The following is a 13,066-nucleotide window of genomic DNA, read 5'->3' as shown; positions in this document are numbered from 1 at the left end:
TCCAAACAGCTAATGAATTTGAATGGGCTCTAAACATAATGTGGTCAAATTATAACAGAAACCTCTTTTTAGCCAATACACATTTATTGATCACTTTGTTGTGAGAGTCTGTCAATTTATGGTTAAGTGTTTCTGGGTTTACATAAGTTACGCCAATTGTGTCTCATTTCTAAGTAGTAAAAGGCACAGAAACACACCACTCCTGTTTTAGGTCACCAACATGCAGAGGTCGGGTTAGGCAGTGATCTAAAGCTCTCAGAGGGAATTGAACTCATGCTGTAGTTTAATTAGTTTGATTTAAAAGTGCTTCATGTTTGGAGACCTCAGTACGTTGTGACACTAACTGTGAGGCTCAAAGAGGAACCAAAATGTTAGTACATGGTCTCTACATTGTACATTAGCACAGTTCAGTACGGGTTTGATTATACTGGGAAAATAATATCAGCCAAATGTTCCCAGAGCAGATTGACAGATTAAAATGTTACGTGTGTGTGTGTGTCGTATCTGAGGAACGCCTTGCAGTGATGCGGCTTCAGTTAGGCAGCTGCAGCAGGACAGGACAGAGGCTGGACTCCTTTAAGCTCCAAAGCCTTGTTGAACTGCACGTCCATGGTCTTAGCAGCCTTCATGATCTTCAGGTTCCTCATACAACCTTGGAAGGGAGTGTTGGTGGACAGCGCCACCTGTCGGACGCCATCTGACAAATGGGGAGAGAGAGAAACCCTTAAATGGTCCGAAAGATGAACACACAACTTGAGTACAGTATTTTACACCAACATTTGGAAAAAATCCCAGCAGTCAAATAGTGTAGATGTCACCTTTAGACCCTCACAGGCCTCTGTTTAGTGCAGAGTCTGTGACGGGTGTAGAATTGCGAACCGGCTTAGCTTTTCTACATGGTGTCTTCAGAAGGCAGACGTACCCGGGAACCCTCCAACGTAGATGGGGTCGTTGGTGTCACATGTGTTGGAGCGTGGGTTCGGACTCTCCGCTTGGCTCTGCTTCTCGTCCACCACCAGCTCCACCTTGTGGCGAATCTTCCTGGCGACGACCGAGTGCCACTGTCCGTCGCAGAAGCCCTCGCCGTCGGGCGCGTGCTCTGCCGTGATGCGTCCAGCTCCGTTGTCGACATGGAAGAGCAGCTGGTGCGAGAAGAGGCAACACAGAGACACAACATTAAGCTAATAAGAGCTGGATGGAGGCTGCTTCTGTACAGCCAGAGGCCTGCTGCATCACGGCAGGATGTTTGTAATCCTGCCGTTGTTTGTAAGACGCGTAAAGTTAACTGTGCCAGCATCCACTTCTGCTGGTTGCCTGGTAACGGGGACACAACCCTCTCCAAAAATGGAGAAATATTCTTTTGACATTCTGGCTTTGGTGCAGATGAAGCATTGTTTACGGAGCTTCTACTACTCAGCTTCAGCTCAGACGTGTGTCGTAAAGTACCTTGCCCTCTGCGATCTCTAGTCCCAGTCCATCGCTAACTTGGTTACTGATGGTCAGAAGTACTCCACTGGTTCTGCTGGTTCGGAACTCGAACGACATGGAGACATCTAGACCCACTCTGTAAGGAGACACTGGGTAACAGCAGGACAGACGGTTAGTTTTACCAGCAGAACATGACACAGGGTGGTTTTTATTATTGCTGCCTCCGTATTTCAACTCGCCTGCTTTTAGGAAACCGGTGCCTTCGAAGTAGGTCCCCGTCTCTGTGGAAACGAAGCACCTGCCCACCATGTGACGGGCAGTGGGCGTGGCCATGTTGAACTGGAAGTCCTCCCAGGCAGCGTCAGAGCGGCCTAGGAGGTGAGTGGCAGAAATGACATGAACGAGAAGCAGAACCCCGATGATGGCAGTGAACAGAAACTCTACCTGACGCCTTGCTGCTCACAGGAGCTCCCACCATCTTAAAGTTACGGATGCACCCATTGATGCTATAGAGAATCTACGAACAGAGAGTTTGGTTTAGACAAACCAACATGCTTCTTACAAAGCATTGGCGGAAAACCAGTAAAGTGTTTTTTCTTACTGGTCCTATTCTTTTAGTGGCGTAGTTTTGCGGCAGTCCACCAACATAAATCACTCCCACCACATCCAGCAGGTCAGCCTGAAGATGACATCACATTAATGCAACATGAAAAAAGTCCACCGCCACTCTGAAACCTGAACTCACCGTCTTTGGACTGGTCATCTGTTTAGTGTACCGCCCATCCACCGTGAGAAGACCTCTCTGCTTGTTACGATTGACACGGATCTGAAACCAAGTGAACAGTTGCACAAATGAAGATCTCTGAAATCAACCCAGTATCACAACACCTGGAACGTCCAATGACCTTGTGCCAGTTCCCGTCGTTGATGGAGTAAGGGACGCATCCAGATATGTTTCCATGACCGAGGTCATAACCCAGACAGACCTGCCCATCTTTGATCTGAGAAGAGAAAATAAATCATCAGTCATGACCACAGATGACAAGTAAACAAGGTTAACATTAACCTGTTTGGCCTTTTTCCTCCAGCTTCTGCAGTCTCTCAGCAGAAAGATGAAATGTGAAACTAAATCTACACAAACTCACTGGTGCTGCTTGGTTTCCACCCGTCTGACCTGTAAAAGCTCAGACGGGTGTTTTACAGCAATGACCTGAACTGCAGCTCAGGACTGAGTACTGTAGTTACTGTACCTGGATGGAAACAAAGTCAGCGTGGTTGATTCTCGCCATGTAGAGGACGAGGCCGGACTCCTCCTTGGTTCTCAGATCGAACTCCAGTATGAGCCTGAGATGCAGGTGGGAACACAGGAGGTCTGATGAGTCATTTGGTTCTGACACGTTCTGCTCGTCCGTTAACATGTGAAAAATGCGTCACCGTGCACCTCTCTCGGACTTTGGTGTCATTGAAGTTGAAGCTCATGTGGCTGTTTCTGGTCAGTCCGAACTGAAAGGCCGCCTCCAGCGCCGTCGGAGCCACAGCTGATGCACAGGAGTCCTGAGAAGGGCACACGAGCCATAGTTACACAGGGTTCGCCTCATTCAGCTGTGGGAACCAGCACCTGTGGGGTCAACACTGACACCAGTGGGACCGTCTCTACTTCATTTCAGTGTTCAAACCCCAAAGATTGAAGCGACGAACGAATAAAACTCCGTATTCAACTTGTCGGTTCTGGCCCTGACGTCACAGCAGGAGGTCGTGCACGTCGCTGTGCCGCTGCTCTTCTCAGGATGCACAGCATCCATCCACCACTAGGTGTCAGTGTTGTGATACGCATTAAACTCTGGCTTTTCTCGTCTTTGCTGGCTTTTCTTTTGCTCATGAAAGTCGTCACCTTTCCTCCCGTCCGCCCATCTGCTGCTTCCTTTTTGCCTCATCTGCTCTTTCATCTTTCATTATCTACTCTCCTCCTGCCTTCCTTAACTTTTCCCCTCCTCTTTCATCATACTCTCCCCTCTTCCACATTTTCTTCATCCTCTCCCATCTGCTCAGTGTTCCCGTCTTTTCTCAGATTCTGCTGTCTCCTCCTCCACCTTTTACTCGCTTTTTCCTTCCCTGTACTTTCTTCCTTTGCCTCTCTTTTAATCTCCTCCCTTAACTTTTCTCCTTCAGGTGCCTCACTCTACTTTCTTCTCTGACCTTTCACATTTTTCCTCTAGTCCATCTGTCTTATTGCCTCCTACTCCAATATCTGTCGCTTTTTTTGCCTCCTCTTCTCTCTTACTGCATCTTTAACCTCATCATTTCACTCTTTCCTTTCCAAACTCTTGCTCATCTTTCCCTCCTTCCATCTCTTTCTTGTTCCAGCATCTCCTCATTTTCTCTCCTTCATGCCGTCCACTGTCACCATGTTCTCTCCCTGCAGCTCTTACACCTTCTCTTCTTTAGAATATACAGTATCACCTATTAAGGAACGCGGCAGCCTTCTTGTACCTCCAGAATGAATGTGAGACATAGTTAGAGGAGCAGAGGCTCTCAGATGACTGTGTCGTCTTAATGTCCTCTCCTCCCTTGTTCTCTTTCAAGTGAAGACATTCCCCACGCTGTGACCTTGCTTTGTTATAGCTGACACTCACCTCTTATCGCGCTCTGTCCTCACATCCGCTCCTCCTCCACAACCTCCCTCTTTTTTCCCACAACAAAAGGGAGACGTCACTTTCTCAGAAGGTCTTTCCTTCCCTCTCATTTTATTCTTCCCCTACTTTTTTCCCTTCTATCTTTCCATTAAGCCAACAAAAGGCAAGCGCTGCTCTCTTCAGAAAGATTCCTCCTCCCTTTATTCCACTTCCTCCATGACTGCACCTTTTCTTTCTCCTCTCTCCGTCTTGTGTTCTCTTTTATCCACCTCTCCTTCCCTTCCTTTCTCTCTTCCTCTCTGCGCCTTTCCATTAAGCTAACAATAGGAGGACCATCTTCCATTCAGAGTGTCTAGGTCTTTGGTTGGAGGTCACAGAAAGAGAATCTGAAGCAATTTAGTAGGGATTTTGTGTAAGCGTGTGTGTGTGTGTCTGTCGTCAAAGTTGCCAACACTCTCGAGAGCTAAGAAGCCCATGCTCTGCTTATTGTACTGCTCTTCTCAGAGCAGCTCCTCGTTTGGCCTCTGGTAGTAATTAGCTTTAGCTGCAAATGTTTCACTACCCGGCTCATGACCCATTTAAAAGCAAGACAGAGTTTAATTGTAACCAGTGCCACAGGTCACTTCACTGCTCTGGTCATTACAGCCAAACCAAATATCACCGAAGCAACCAATGGTGGAAATGCAAGAGCTGAACACTTCCATAAAGATCCACAGGAGGCAGAGATCTCTGTAAACTGCTTCTTCCACATTGCTTTGTGCACATCATTACCTGGTGTCATTTTACTTCCATGGTCCCGGATTATTTCTGTCGGCCACTTTCTATTGGTTCTACGGTTTTAGGATCATAGAGCCCAGAGACCACAGCTTTACGACACTTACAGAGGATAAAGTCATTAAGAAACTGGAGGAGAACAAATAAAGTTAGATGGAAGGCGGGTCCTGTGTGTGTGTGTGTGTGTGTGTGTGTGTGTGTGTGTGTGTGTGTACCAAGTCGGCGCTGGCTTCCTGTTTAGCAGTGGGCGGGGCAGCAGCAGCTGTAGGCGTGACAACAGGTGGAGCAGGGGGCGTGGCCTCCTGCAGGTCAGTCAGGAAGTGGGAACCAAGGGGATTAGTGGCAGCTACAGAGGGAACAGCTCATTGTTGAAGAAAGGTCAAAGAGGTTAATGAAGTGAAAGAGACACTCCTAAACTGCCTTTTTAACCATAAATTGAAGAAGTCCTTAAGGAAGATTGTACTGCGTAACACTTCTAATGTCACATTTCAGAATAATTGAAGGAAATTAGAGCGCTGTGATTTAAAAGGCTAATTAGAGGCAGTGATATCATCAATCAGAAGAGAACATTTTTAAAATATAAAGTCAATCTTATTTTTCGGTGGTTCACTGAAGCCTATTAGATGCTCCTTATTGAGCTTCTTCAACCTCTAAATTGATGCTCTCTCAACAATCAGAAGAACAAAATATGTTATGACAGAACAGTGGGAGATAAAGAAGCCTCTTTATTCAAGCACATGCTGTGACTGTTGTTTACTGTCAGCTGTGACAACTAGTGATTACTTCTACGTCTAACAAATCCCTTTGGCTGTTGATGAAAAATGTATGTACGAGTCCTGAGCTGTCAGTACAACTCCTGAAAGTACAATTTTAAATGTAGCAATTGTGTAAAATCTGGGCTTGAACCAACGACATTAAAGTTTCAGTGCTTTGAACCCCTGGACTGTCAAAGAGCTGCTACACAGCCTCATCCTGCCTAACGTTTGTCACATGTTTGACCTGCACTTCTATTAAACAAAACGTTCTGTTGCTACTCTGTACAAACACAAACAGGAAAAAAAACATTTATTTAGTTGAAACTACTGTATGAGGAGTCTGAACTGTATAAAGGGTACTGAGGTTTCCTAGAATAGCATCAGAATAATCCAATATCGTGTTCCAACCTTTCATAAAGATCAAAGAAAGACATACTCTACAAAAATACACTTTGCAACAGAAGCAAGAGGAACAGAAGCCTACCCCGAAGGGACTCTGGTTCTCTATAATCTCCACTGTCGGTGGAAAAAAGGTCATGTCCTTTGAAGACTTAAATCTTTTTCAAAATTCTTCCTTCTTCTGTATCTGTGAGACATTTCCTTGTACACTGTAATTTGTTTTGGCTTTAATAGAACACTATTCACAAAACACCTGACAAAACATGAATTATAAAAGACAATTATCCAGTACAGTCTGAAGAAGAGCCTACTTTCAAGTGTAGTTAACACTGCAGGACTAAAAGAGCGATGATTTCTCAGACTGCTGTCTACAGTATATCATAATGAAAAACAACTGAGAGTCATAACTGGAGCATTTTGCATTTGTGATTCTTAATCGGCGTCCTCTTACACGTGTAGCGTAGCAGATAACTGGGTAACCAACAACCTATTGCGGCTGTAACAGTAATAATATATGTGCTAAACACATGCAGGTCCATATATCTAGCCTTTTTTAATACCAATGGTACAACATGAAAGATTAACTGCCTGCCTGCTTCTTAGCATAGTGGCTGGATGTTAGTTGAGAGTGTTTTGGCTCCTGTGAGCCCATAAAGCATAAATGACATGCACAGTTAGCCTAGCGTAGCACAGTGGCGCGGCGCTGTATGACAGGCTGCCAGAGGTGGAGTTTAGTGGCTCAAGGCTAAAGGGACTATAAAGAAGAGTTAATGGGCTGTACAACTGCTGTGTGATGAAGCGCTAAGCTAACATTGCAAGGCCAGGGTGGCATTTCATCAGGAAAAAAATAGGTGTGTTTGTGTGTTCCGCTGCGTATACGTGTGCCAGCACAGAATCTGAATAAAATAAGATTGCAGTATTTACGTGTATTAATGTAAATTGATGCACATGTCTTCTTTACATGTGTAATGTTCATAAATTGTGCTGTGTGTTCAGTGGCTTCACTGCATGTGTCTGTGTTGACTTAAAGTACTTACAGCAGAAGGCTCTCGATGGGGTTTGAACGGAGCGGGACTCGGAGTGGGGCCGACGGGTTTGGGCTCCATCTCTTCCTCCTCGGGCTCCTTTTCGTCTGTTGGAGCAGGTGCGGGCGGGGGTGGAGCAAGGTTGGGGCACTGGCCAATCTCAGCGTTGTCAAAGGACACAGGCCGGGAGAAATCTGAGAGACTGAGAGAGAGAGACGGGCAATTAGACTTAAAGCTGCTGGAAGACACAGCGGCAGTTGAACTGTCCCAGATTAAGAAGGAACAAACATGCAATGAAGTTTTACGTAATTGTTTCCGTTACAGTAGCTGACACCTTTACTCTGAAGTTCTGGTATGTTTGTTAATTATCACTGCAGCTACAAAGCTAGGTTAGCTGTACGGGCAGTATTCACCATTCACATGCACACTTTGTGTATGTATGAATCATACGCACACGGTGTTGATCATGAGGTTCCATATACATCCCTGGAATGGGACGTTGGCTCTGTTCGTCGCCTGCTCCACTTCTGCAGGAATACCACCGAGGAAGATGCGCTGCAAGCCGATTGGCTGGTCGTTGGGAAGCGGCGCCTCCCTCTTTGCCTCCTCATCAACCTGAACTGTAAATGACCTGGAGGAAGAAGCAAATAGACAAACACACAGAGAATACTAAATGGATTATAGTTACAAAGGAGGGTGTAGCACAGGTAGGAAGCAGGAAGTCTGGCTGAGGACTAATCCAGTCACACGCACACCAACCTGCCAGCGAGCCTCTCTATGCGCAGCGAGTGCTCCCTTCCATCATTCAGTGCGCCTTGCTCTGGCCGCCTGGTGACACGTCGGGGATTGTGGCTGCCGGTAAACACAAGGACCTCCAGAGAGCCTTTGTTCAGCATGACTGAGAGATGGGGCTGCAGGGATCACAGATAAACTGCATTAACTACGGAAACCTGTACATCCAAATGACAAACCAAGGCTTGAAATGGAGATGATGCATAAGTGAAACATTATTGTATTTAGCATCTAGCTCTACGCCCAACAGCAGCAAGTACATGAGTAAATACACTGTTAACACTCCACTTACACCAAGTGTATGTGGGTGTTTAAAACTTAATTTATACTAAAAGCATCAGAGTAAGTTTTCCTATGAATTAATATCATCAAATAAGAAATCTAAAAATTGCTTCCTAAGTGGTGCTTTAAAAACAACCTAAGAGCTGCATGTTATTCCTGACCCTGAAGGCATTTGTTTGGCACTAAACTATTTCTCACACCTTCTTCCAACTGTGGACTAAATGACCAGAAAGCAAACAAAATAAGCATATTAATATAAAAAGAAGACGCTGTGGACAACTTGGATCAAAATCAATTTAAGTGTTGCAATTTATTCAATTTGCCAGAAAGCACGGAGGAGGATAACAAAAGGATGAGGAGAGAAACTGAGGAAGGGAGGACAAATGACACAGGACAGAGGAGAAAGTGTGGATTAAAGGGCAGAGAAAGGCAAAGGGGAAAGTGTCAATGAATTGGGGATGATGGAGGGAGCGAGAGGGAGAGAAATTGGGGGGGAAATAAGAGGAGTGAAGAGCAGGGAGGAAAGAATAACAAGAGATGAGAGGAACAGAGAGGGGAGGATAATAGGGGTAAGAGATGAGAGGGCAGAGAGCAACACAGCGAGTGAGAGAGTGACGGGAGGAGAGTGAACGAGGGAGACGGACAGAGAGGTGCTAGAGAGCAGCGGTGCAGGGTCAGGCTAATTTGAATTTTAATTCACTCTGTGCCAGAGGGCGAAGTGGGAGACAATTTACCACCTGAAAATGGAATTTCAATTTGAGGTCGGGGACAAATTGAACTGAGATGTAGCTACAACATGCCTCTTGCTGTGCTGCTTCACGCACACACACACACACACACACACACACACACACACACACACACACACACACACACACACACACAGTGAAGGTGCACGCACACCGACATCACATGTAGAAAGGAAGAGTTGGAGGCTGAATGGGAAGTAAATGTAAATAGTGAAGGAGAAATACACATAGCAGCACAGTCCTGTAGCATAATGGATAGAATATCATCAGAGATTCTCTAAAAGTGTTCACCTCTAAGAAACTGGCTCCTCTCCCTCTTCTATCCTTTCATCCTTTGTCTCCGCCCTCCTTCTCTCTCTCCCTCCATCTCTGTCCCTCTCAAAAACATCCATTAGTCAGGGCCAAGTTGAGCTGATGGTGTGTTTAACCTCGCTCAACCTTTCTACGCACACGCGCGCACACACACCCTGCCTGCAGTTAGTAAAAATAGATTTATGTGCCCAACAATCACTGATGATGGATAAGCTGTACGTAACCCTCTGTCCTCTCTCTCTCACACACTCAATGTACAGAATGTTTAATTTGCTTTCATACAAACTCATTCATACGCTTATTTTACCTTTGATGGAGGTGAATCACATGTAAAATTATCAGTACAGGAGGAGGATGTGTGGTTTTAGGGGTGAGATAATCTAATCGTCCCAGACGCCAACAATCTAAATCTTTAAATCTCATCCATAATTGTTCATGGACTCATCGAGAGTGATTGTGTGCGTGTCTATGCATCGTCAGCTTCACAGAAAGCATCAACAGCCACAATGTGCACCTCTGTACATTTCCTTTTGTGTGCGTTTTGGATAAAAGACGATCCAATTAGCAAATGCAAATCTCATTAATATGCACTTATGTCCCGGGTGGTGCCAGCTAAACCCACCTCTCCTGACTGTCTGCGTCTCCTCTTGGAGCCGGCAGGGTTCGCGTTCCGGCCCTGTGATTGTAAGACATTTAGATAAACAGCATGAACTTCTCAAGAAAAAGAAAGAACAGTATAGGGGAAATCGAACCGTGTGGCTGTGTGTTGAAGCGCCGCCCACTGCCAGCAGTATGGTCCCTGTATCTGCCAGAGTGCTGAACGACAGGCTGATCTCTGTGTCCACCCCCAGAGACAGGCCTCCCAGCTCCATGTACCCCGGCTTAGAGAAGCTCACTGTGTAGAGGTTCTGCAAGACACAGATTAATTAGTCGCAGTTGCTATTTTAGTTCTCAAGTTTTCCAGAGCGTAAGTAAGTAGGAACTTGAAAAGGAAAAGTGCTGAGAAATAAAAAGATGAATTTAGTTGATCAAAGTTAAAAATTCCGAGTGACGCTTTCATCAAGTCAAGGTTTCACTCAAACTTTCACAGGTGTGTGGTTTTTACATTACCCATAAAATCTGCCGCCCACTTCTCGTTACTCAAACTAGAAATACTCACACATGGAGACAAACAAACTCAGCAGGAGGAGCAAAGAAAAGACCTTCACTCCACAAATACTCAGTCCTACGCCTTTTTAAAAGCCTTCTCATGTTTTGTCAGCTTGACTATGTATTATAGGACGAATGGCACATGTTCATACAAATTGCAGTGAGTGCCTTGAAAACTCAAAGCGGTACAAGGCAGCATGTCTGTAGACTCACGAACGGCAGACAGAAAAAGCAAGCGAAGCCACACATGCAGTACTTAGATCCATATTAACGCTGTAAAGAGTGATGGTTTGTAGAGAACGGACAAACACAAAAAGTTACGGTTTTATTTGGTCATTGCCCTTCTGACCTTTCCCGTTGTGTTTTATGTTGGGCTGAAAGTCCATTTTATTTCCCGAATGAAGCTAATAAAAAGCAAAGAGTCAATAGCTAGAAGGAATGAAAACAGGATCCTTTTGCTTCTACAGGTTCCTGCAAATGCATTGAAGCAGGAAGGTCAGTTCATTTGTTTGATGCACAAAGGCGATATTTGATCAAAAGATGAATATCAAACAAAACCCCAGCTTCAGCTTTCATTTCTTGGAATTTGAAATAACATTACTGGAATCATACAAATTAAAAGGGAGCAGAGATATTGGAAAAGATATTTAAATAACATTTCAAGTGAATCAATTTAGCTTCATTTGCATAGCAAATCCTGCTCCATAAAAAAAACTCCTTTACTTTCAATGAGGGACGTGCACCTTGTATCAATCTCACCTCTACATTACATCCTTTAGTGACCCCAGTGTAATCTGAGCTGCTGAGAAGGTTGTATGGAGTCCTTGAGACTTCAATGTCACGAAGACAACCTGCATACCGCTTCAGTATGACCTCTGACCTACAGGACAACGCAAAAAATTCATTTAAAATCCAAATATAAATATCATGTTTGTATTTTAATACATTTAATTTAGCATAAAGTGCATATTGCAGCAGTGAAGCCATTGCATTGTGTGTCTAGAAGCAAAGTGTCGGTTGTCAATCAACAACATGAATAATCACAATATGGCGTTTGTCCAAGGTATTCACATTAAAAATCAAAAGGAAACTAAATAAAACTATGAGACTAAAGTCTCATATTCATGTTTTTTAAACTGAACATATTTTAGTACTGTTTAAGAAAACAATACAAAACAACAGAAACAACATCTACCGTAAATATTTAGTCTGATTTGGGCAAATCAGCTTGTAAAGCAAAGTCAATTGAACTGAATTTTCAAAGGCAAACGTCAAACTCAGATTATTATGGTGTATGGAGTGACGTCCAGTTGCAATGTGGAGGAGCAGGAGCCTGCAATGGTCGGCCAAGACACAAACAAGCACTGTGGGCTAAACAGCACCATCACCATGCAGAGAGCAGTAAACCTGAGTGGAGGACGTCTGATTATGAGCTTTATTTCTTTCTTTACTGTACCTGGCTGCCATGCTGTTGAAACAAAACATGACATTGCAGCGTTAGCACACTTCAAAAACACGTCTTCCACTGCTGACCCATTTATACACTCACGTTTCCTCTACTCAACATGTCGCTATGAAGATATTTTAAAGACACGTTAACAAGTGTGAAAGAATAATTTTTACTGACAAGGTCCATTATTCATATTACAAATCCAAAAATAGCATCAGCAGGCTAATTTTACAACACTGAGGAGTCAAAATGCAGGTGCATTGAAGGAATCAAATAAAGTCAGGCTGTGCTGTCATCAAGAACCTTAAACTACTGTAGAACCAGTAAGAACTAATAACCTCATCCCAAGCATAAAGAACGTATTACAACTTGAATATAAGAGTCTGACTGGAGGTCATTAAGTTCATTTTCCACAGTGTGTACCTGTAGTTTCCAATTGTGGGCAGGCCTCCAAAGTATATTTTCTGATTTTCCTTCAGATTGAGCCCAGTAGCAGAACCTTGTGACGTGGCCACGATCTTCTCCTCAATACTACTGTCGACGTCCACAACGGTCACCGTGGCTGTAGAAAGAGTTCATGACACCTGAGTAACAGAGGAGGCAGATTCAAATTCCAGACTCTGTTCTCTTTTCTTAGCCCGTACCTTGTTTCTTGTTCCGGGACATGGTGAGGGACTTCCAGTGCCCATCGTTGTGGCGGCTAGCTGATATGGCTCTGCCAACTCCTGACCCCAGGTCAAAGTTCACCTTGACTTTGCCCTCTGACAGCTCCAGGGACATAAAGTCCTTCTACATGGGCAAATCAATGCTGTTAGAGACCGAGATGGCGCATAGGAAGTTTTAACATTTCCCTGCACACTCACCATATCTGCGGTGGCCAGGTACATGAGCAGAGCGTCGGAGGAGAAGGTGCGGAATTTGAAGGTGATGGTGGAAACGTTGGGATTCCACCTGGTGGGTCTGCCCACTGCAGCATAGCCTTCACCATCCAGCTGGACGGTGCCTTCGCCTTCTGAGCGCTGGGGGCTGAAAAGCAAACAAAGTTAGTTGGTGTAGTGTGAAACACCAGTGAACTACAGTAACCATGACATAAATGGGAGCAGAAATCTAATTCTGATGCAGTAGTAGGTCTGTACCTGACCACACATCCTTTACAGTCTCCCTGTCTCTCTCTGTAGTTCCACAGCCCGATAGGCTTCCCATCCAGGAATGTCTCCCCCATGCAGCCTGTGAATGTTGTCGCTCTTACAGCATCAGCCCTCTGAAACATACAGTACAGGGAGCAAACGGTGAGAACAAGGGTTCGGGATGTGGACCT

General features: G+C 44.8%; 1 protein-coding gene across 6 annotated transcripts in view; it reads right to left on the bottom strand.

Moving 5' to 3' along the window:
* Positions 1 to 65: 65 nt before the first annotated feature.
* Positions 66 to 13,066, bottom strand: part of lama2 (laminin, alpha 2) — a 98,594-nt gene continuing 85,593 nt past the window's right edge. For 4 of the 6 annotated variants that reach the window (XM_029140389.3, XM_055506144.1, XM_055506145.1 and 1 more), the window contains 22 exons: positions 12,885 to 13,009; positions 12,612 to 12,774; positions 12,393 to 12,537; positions 12,172 to 12,310; positions 11,755 to 11,766; positions 11,058 to 11,178; positions 9,902 to 10,057; positions 9,772 to 9,825; positions 7,774 to 7,925; positions 7,469 to 7,645; positions 7,027 to 7,216; positions 5,051 to 5,137; positions 2,870 to 2,982; positions 2,679 to 2,772; positions 2,334 to 2,429; positions 2,174 to 2,254; positions 2,030 to 2,107; positions 1,873 to 1,945; positions 1,668 to 1,799; positions 1,447 to 1,577; positions 923 to 1,142; positions 66 to 697 (listed from right to left, as the gene is read on the bottom strand). In XM_029140389.3, coding sequence (XP_028996222.1) covers positions 537 to 697; positions 923 to 1,142; positions 1,447 to 1,577; positions 1,668 to 1,799; positions 1,873 to 1,945; positions 2,030 to 2,107; positions 2,174 to 2,254; positions 2,334 to 2,429; positions 2,679 to 2,772; positions 2,870 to 2,982; positions 5,051 to 5,137; positions 7,027 to 7,216; positions 7,469 to 7,645; positions 7,774 to 7,925; positions 9,772 to 9,825; positions 9,902 to 10,057; positions 11,058 to 11,178; positions 11,755 to 11,766; positions 12,172 to 12,310; positions 12,393 to 12,537; positions 12,612 to 12,774; positions 12,885 to 13,009 — 2,700 coding nt within the window. In that variant the 3' untranslated portion in view covers positions 66 to 536. The remainder of the gene's footprint in view (positions 698 to 922; positions 1,143 to 1,446; positions 1,578 to 1,667; positions 1,800 to 1,872; positions 1,946 to 2,029; positions 2,108 to 2,173; positions 2,255 to 2,333; positions 2,430 to 2,678; positions 2,773 to 2,869; positions 2,983 to 5,050; positions 5,138 to 7,026; positions 7,217 to 7,468; positions 7,646 to 7,773; positions 7,926 to 9,771; positions 9,826 to 9,901; positions 10,058 to 11,057; positions 11,179 to 11,754; positions 11,767 to 12,171; positions 12,311 to 12,392; positions 12,538 to 12,611; positions 12,775 to 12,884; positions 13,010 to 13,066) is intronic. The other 2 variants (XM_055506142.1, XM_055506141.1) reach the window with 2 other exon arrangements.

This window comes from Betta splendens, chromosome 24, assembly GCF_900634795.4.
Source record: "Betta splendens chromosome 24, fBetSpl5.4, whole genome shotgun sequence".
Lineage (NCBI taxonomy): Eukaryota > Metazoa > Chordata > Actinopteri > Anabantiformes > Osphronemidae > Betta > Betta splendens.
The sequence above is the reverse complement of the archived record's forward strand: the minus strand, read 5'-3'. Positions and strand labels throughout refer to the sequence as shown.